This window comes from Penaeus monodon, chromosome 4 (genome assembly GCF_015228065.2).
Source record: "Penaeus monodon isolate SGIC_2016 chromosome 4, NSTDA_Pmon_1, whole genome shotgun sequence".
In the NCBI taxonomy this organism is placed as follows: Eukaryota; Metazoa; Arthropoda; class Malacostraca; order Decapoda; family Penaeidae; genus Penaeus; species Penaeus monodon.
The window spans coordinates 3,455,351-3,462,850 of NC_051389.1; the positions used below are offsets into that span (position 1 = coordinate 3,455,351).

Consider the following 7,500-nt stretch of genomic DNA (forward strand, 5'->3'; position numbering starts at 1 on the left):
CAATACTAAAAGGACTCTCACTTTAGATACAGTATACACACATTAAATCAAGTAATTTTTACACCTTTGCATCTTCATTATAAGTCCATATGGATCCTTTGGAAACTGCTTAATAAATGTATTACACTATTTATCCGACAATACATCTCCTTACCTGCTACTCCTGTTTTGTCAAGGAAACCACCTAAGTTGAAGTTACAGTTACTAGATGCTAAATATTGTGTGAACCTCTGAAAGAAAAAGAAGAAAGCATTAATATAATGTGACATTATAACATGGTATTGACTACATAACCAAACTCTCATGAACGGAATTCAGTAGGCATTAACATTTCCATTAGAACATTTTCTCTAAAATCTCAATTGACTACCAAATTTTGGGCCCTAAATCATTTTCGATAAATGCTATTTTGAATATGCTGTAAAAGAAATACCTTGAGGTGGAATATGTTTGAAGATTTTTTAGTATATTTAAATACACTGCAAATGTGTTAAGAATAAAACAAACATTTAAATACATACAAGATTGGCCTATATAATAAACATTTAAATACATACAAGACTGGCCTATATATTAACCCAACTGGCCCAGATTTATGTTCTGTCCCCTGTAGTTTTTTGTGAATTTTGTTACATACAGATGGTTCCACATGTGCTCAGCCAACAGGGAGTCTATCAGTATGCCCTAGTGACCAATCCTGATTTCCCCTTTCCTTGAATTGTGTTTTTCTTTTTAATACAGTTGATATCGATACTGTTATTATTGTTATTGTTAGGATTATTAAATTGTTATTAAAATCTCAGTAATATTTAAGACAATGAAATAATGCAAAAGATCCTTCCCAAAAGTCGAGGAAAAGATAAAACAGGTGAGATAGGTTGGACTAATAACTGACTCCTTGGTGACTATGCATTCATAGAGCCATCTATGTGTAAATACAACAAATAAACTTGTATTACAGTGGGCATGGCATGTATTCTTGCCATATGTGTCGATTAGGTTAAAAGATTTACAACAATCCAGCAAGTATCCAATTTAAAATGAACAGATCAGGGTATCATCTCTCTTATTAATGCAAAATGGCAACATTATTATTAGCACTAACCATAATGCAGAAACTGGACATTAAATCTTAACTCATCTGTCTATCATTACATTTACTTCATCAAATGCATAACCAAAACAAAAGAAGTGATGACAGCCAGACATGTGAATATTACAGCTAAACTAAACTAACAACTAAAACAAATGTTTTTCCTGGCTAGCTCCATGTTCCTTGTGACTGTTGCTTTTGCTGAATAAACATCAGCTCTGAAACATCTACAATCTTATTCACACTGTACTTTCATAATACTGCTTTAAACTAAATACCACAAGCAATTATTTTACAGGTACCCAAATTATACATATCTTAACCCTTTGCCAATAATTAGAGCTGTCAGAATATTCTGGCTTCACAATAGATTCAGCTAAAGCCATCATGACTCATTCTGATCTTCCTGCCCGGAAAACTTCCCGAGGAAAGAAGACCAGGCAGGCCACACACAGTAACGGTGTGTATTCCTCTGAAGGTTCCCTAGTAAAAGTGCCAGGCAGCAAATTTTCGGCTGGCACTAATAGGTTTAAGTGGCTCATAAATGATCAAATTTGCTAATCAAACATGATGCTTGATCAAACACCAACCTACACTACATATGGTATGGCAAAAATTATCAATCTTCAGTTGATGTCTGGTGAATCTAGCATCAACATAATTGAGAGAGAAAAGAGTAGATGAAAAAAGTGGCACAAAAGCTAAAGTGGTTGAAAGGAGTGCAGTCCCATGATAAAAGATGATAACAGATTAATGTTACTGATGATGATGATCTATACTACTCTATTACTACTACAACTAAAAACAATAATAATTATAATTAAAATAATATCCAAAAATAATCAATGATTATGATAATAATAATAATAATCATTAGTACATGCAAAAGATAATAATGATAATGATAATGATATAATAACAATAATAATAATAACACAAATAATAACAAAAACAATAAAATACTAAATATAGTTGTAATAATAATAGTAGTATACTAACAACAAAATATAATTGTGATGATAACAATGATGAAGACAATAATAACAATAATAATGATAACACCATTACTACTCATAGATGATAACAATAATCAAAATGATAATAAGATTAATGATAATACATTACTACTCTTAACAGCTGATAACAACATTAACATAACAACATCAGTATTACTACTATTACTACTAATCCTGTTACAATTACAACTACTAATCATAAAATGATAAAGTCAACAACAAGAACAAAATAAGAAAATAAAACCATTAATACTACTGATAGATGATATAAAATAACATAATAATAATGGCAATGTTATAAACTATTTCTGCTACAGTTACAACTACTATTGATAATATTACTAATAGTAATAGAAATAATAACAACAAAACAATAGTAATAGTAATATGCATGAACAAAATAATAAAAATGACAACCAGACAACAACACACAACAACAACAACAACAAAAAAAAAATATATATATAATAATAATAATAATAATAATATAATAATAATAATAATAATAATAATAATAATAATAATAATAATAATTACATCATTACAATAATAATAACAATAATAATAAAAATAATGATACAACAGTAATATTACTAATGATATCGATATGCTAACCAAAACTTTATTTGCTATGGCTGGTGCCACTTGAATGAGCATATTTGATTAAGCATTGTCACACATGGACAAACATGACTGACAAGCATCATACTATACCAGAAAATATCAAACGTTTAATCTTCAACAAACATGTTGGCTATAACCTCAAACCTACCCCCACACAGTCAAATCTGATTGTCAATTGTGATGTTTGATAAATAGATTTGATTACATATGGGCCAATTTAGAAAATATATAGCCTATGGCTTGTATCAGCCTAAAGAAAACTACCTCTCTAACAACTAAAATTAAATTAACTGGTTTAACAAATTCCACAAAAATATTGCATAGTAGAGTACAGTATATGTACTGCACACTTCAAATATGGGATTAATAATTTGTATTAAAAACTATAAGGTTTCATTAAGGAGCAGTCATACAATAAAAATTATGTGAGCACCAGTTTCAGCGAGTATAAGAGTTCACTATTTCCCTTTGCACACTGATAACACATGATTCTAATGATGTGTTCTAATAACATAGCTATTTCATAATACTTGTTCCTCACATCTTAACTAAACAATATACATGTCAACAATCTTGATGAATTGCTCCAAAACTGATTCTACAAAAGTAGATATATTTCTAAAGCAATGGCCTTGACTTAAATCCCCATTAAACATTATGTATATTAATAAGCAGCCCACAAAACATTAACCAAATCTCCACAGACATAATACAATTTGAAGGCTGTCATATCAAACCAAGCATTTCGGTTAAAAAACAAGGAGTACACAAACAGAACTTAAAAGAAAATATAGACATGGTATGGTATCTTTGGCCTGCCAATATTTTTCACCAAATAAGAGGCACCCATTGAAAAAATTTAGCTAATATCATTGACAGCTTGTCCTGTTTACATTAGGATTTCCTGCGTTTTTGGAGAGAGTGAGTTCTGAAAGTGTCTGATTGTCTTTCTAGAGGGTATGATGTTATTAGTGGTGACATCCAGAGATAGTGAATTTTTCCTGATATGTGCACTTAAATTTTCAGTCAATGTTTCAGTAATGTGCCTCGAAATAAAGATTTTTTACATTTTGTTATCCATAACAATTGCTTTGAAGGATGCAGGCCACCTGATAGATACTTCAGAATTAACACTAGCTTCCAATAGTGGGGGAGGGGATTCCACCCCTACACCAGTCCCTTACCCTGAGAGGCCAAATGAGATATCTCCTCGTGCATAGACGAAGGCTGTTTGGAGACATCTCTATTCTTAGAGTCAGTCAATGCTTTCACAATTTGGGCTACTGGAGTTATCATGCTGTTAGGAAACATATCCTTACCCATGCATATAAGAAACATTGGGTTGACTTTGCTATGAGGAGCAGTAGCTCAGTGGCTTTCAGTGATGAAGCTACCTTTATGGTCACTCATAACAGAGGAGTAGATGTTTACTGTATTGTGGAAAATGACCCCCTTGACTGTTCCCAGAATTTTTAATGATATGGGATTCTTTCAATATTTAATCATCTGTATTGCATCAAATGTTTTATATTAATCACAATATTTATTATGAGCTGTTAAATGATTTTTTGTGGGGTTAATTACATGAAAAAAATTAAATTGTAATGGCTTTTGTAGACCATCAGTAACTGATTCATGTGTGCTGACATCATCCAGTTTATATTTTCTGTGAGAACTGTAGATATATATGATAGAGACAAATAGACAACATCTATAGAAAAGGAATAGGCACAATGATTTATCTAAGTATCACACACAAATAAACAAACAAGAATTGCTTTGTAAACATCATTGCTCTCAGCTTTATAAACTACTTTTCTTATGTATGAGGTTCAACCAACAACACATTAATACAAAAAGCAAAAAGAAAACAGAACTTTCCTGCAACAGTAGCTACAGAGAACATATATAAAGATGACCAAACATTCCCCATGTAAACAAACTAAAACGGTGAAAAAAAAAAAAAAAAAAAAAAAAAAAAAAAAAAAAAAAAAAAAAAAAAAAATAATAATAATAAAAATAAATAAATAAATAAATAAAATCAATATGACAGATGTATCCTCATTCATAAATGCATACAAGGTGATTATCCTAACTGATTACAGCTCTATAAACAACAGGTGTTCAAACAAGATAGGTTAACTCTCTGCACGTCGAAAGATCATATACAGCAACAGGGTCAAAACAAACGAAGACCAAGGGCCTGAGATCTAGAATCACCCATCTCAAAAATTAGAAGCGTCTCCACTTTGGTTACCTTCAAAACAGAATTAAAGGAGCATCTAAATTGTCAATGAAATCAGCCATGCAAAGCCAACGATGTATCTCATAATATACCTGATTTTGTTTCTGCTTATTGCATATTACCGTACCCTGTAACCACACAGGCCAAAAGAACAACAATGCAACTAATGGAATAAAGTATTTTGAATAAATATTAATTTATGCTAAATATTAATTTATACCAGTGATAACTAGTAGAGTTATATACAACCAAAACCCTTACTCGACAAACTGACACAGGGTAGATATGCAAATGAGCCAAAGTCTAATATGATATTAGTCTATCAATTTTGTTTAAGCACAGATGGCTCCACAAGTGCTCACTCACCAAGGAATCAATTACTAGGCCTATCTTCCTTATGTTTGTTTGATGAACTGCGAGTGTTACATGCTAAAATCGGCACTACTTGTCCAAGCGAAGAGCATAACACACACTAGAGGAGACTAAGTAAATAAAAATCCAAATGTGGCCACCATGAGAGAATGAAAATTCTTGAATTTTGGAGAATAAATACTTGTAGTAGAAATGTTTGAAGTAGGTATACGATTCCATATAGTTACTAGTAATAGTTATTATTGAAAAAATAAACTTGAGACATTAACAGACAGTATTGCATGGAATACATATAGAATTCTGTGCACTTCACTACCTTTCTGTTTAAAAAAAGTATGGCTAATGTAGTGCCATAGTGCTCATAAAAATGCAAGATCAATTTCATCTGTTTACCCTATTTGTTGGCATTTTTGAAAAGATATTTTTTTAATAACAATAACAAAAATAACAATAATAAATAATAATAATAACAAAAAAAAAAAAAAAAAACAAAAAAAATAACATTAATAAAACATTAGTAACTGTAACAAAAAAAAAGAAAAAAAGGAAGAGAACAAGGTAGGTGAAGCACACATACTCCTTGGTGATCAAATGCTTGTGAAGCCATTTATGTGTAAAGAGATTGACAAAACAAGACTACAGAGACCTGGCACCAATGGGTTAATATTTTCAGTCCAAATACAGACACTTTATGTTGGGAGTGGAAACAGTTCTGAATCATCCTGTCTGTGCTCATAAATCCTAGTGATTCATAACAAAATTCAAGATGTAGTTTTCAGTCCTACAAGTGAACAAGTTCTCCAAGATTTGCTGGTAATAACACACATGTGATTGCATTTAGCATCAACACACACACACACACACACACACGCACCCATCTCCCTCCGTCCCTCCCTCCCTCCATCTCCCTCTCTGCCTACCTATTGCAAGTTCCCCCTATACAAAGTTTCTAAAATACAAAGCAATGGCATCAAGTGCACAAAATTTCCTTGCTATCAGAAAACATAATGGCAAGAGGAAATCTTTCAATACAATGCATACCTGTAGTACCATAAATAAAATAATAATAATGAATATAATTAATGAAATCAACACATTTAATTTCATGAAGCATTATAAAATACTTTGTGAACAGCTGAACACTTTGATTGTGAAAAGCAAATACATATACACTAAGATTCCATTAGCCATCAAGTGTAAAAAAAGGATTCCCCCTAGAGCCTCTGGAATTGTAACAAGCAGTAGCATCTGTGTGTATTTTACCCCACTGATCACTGTTTTACATACTGTCTACTGAGCTGATTAATAGGAGCTAGCAACCTCACTTGATTTATTCTATACCTTGAATTTTCAGGATCTGTTTTGCTAATGTACTGATACGCACAAATAACATTCAGATAAATAAACATTTCAATTCCTCTACATCATAATTACAGCTGTATTACCTCATTTCCATAACACATTAAGTGGTGTACTGTTATTAGGGCTTTGAAGACTATGACCCACGACTGCATCTGTGCACGTTCAATGAGAAGGTTTGCTAGCTGGGGAATTGACACATTTGGCTCGTTGGTGCAGTGGAGGAGATCTGAAATATAAAACAGAAAGAGTGTTACAATTCAATCATATAAATGTATAGTGTATAAGTTTTCTAATGTAAATAAGTAAATTACTTCATACTATATATTCCTGAGTAAAATGGTCCCAATTATGCTTACAGTCTTGGCAGAAAATATATAAAATATAAAGCAGATAAATAGTATTAATAGTATTAATGCTTTATCAACTTTCAATTTACTTTTCCTCCAATATCCTGCCAACAAATGCAAAAACAGAACACTGGTGAGTATAGATATATGTATGCGTCTGTATGCATGTATGTGTGTATTTTTGTATATGGCATTTGTTTGTGTGTTTGGTGTGTGTGTACATGTGCGTTTTAAGTGTGTGTGTGTGTGTAGTTGCGCATGTGTGTTTTAAGCATGTGTGTGTAAAGTTGTGCAGGTGTGTGTGTAGGTGCATGTGTGAAGTGTGTATGTGTCTGATGGTGTATAGGTATGTGTGTATGTTTGTGTGTGTATGTGTGTGTGTGTGTAAGTGTTTGTGTGATGTGTGTATGTAGATGTGTGTGTGTGTGTGTGTGTGTGTGT

The 7,500-nt window shown here is 31.9% G+C and overlaps 1 protein-coding gene across 33 annotated transcripts in view; it reads right to left on the reverse strand.

The window, feature by feature from the left end:
- LOC119568391 (phosphatidylinositol-binding clathrin assembly protein LAP-like) overlaps positions 1-7,500 on the reverse strand; it is a 92,905-nt gene that overhangs the window by 36,693 nt on the left and 48,712 nt on the right. For all 33 annotated transcript variants that reach the window (XM_037916987.1, XM_037916897.1, XM_037917015.1 and 30 more), the window contains exons 2-3: positions 6,796-6,938; positions 155-230 (exon numbers count right to left, since the gene is read on the reverse strand). In XM_037916987.1, coding sequence (XP_037772915.1) covers positions 155-230; positions 6,796-6,938 — 219 coding nt within the window. The remainder of the gene's footprint in view (positions 1-154; positions 231-6,795; positions 6,939-7,500) is intronic.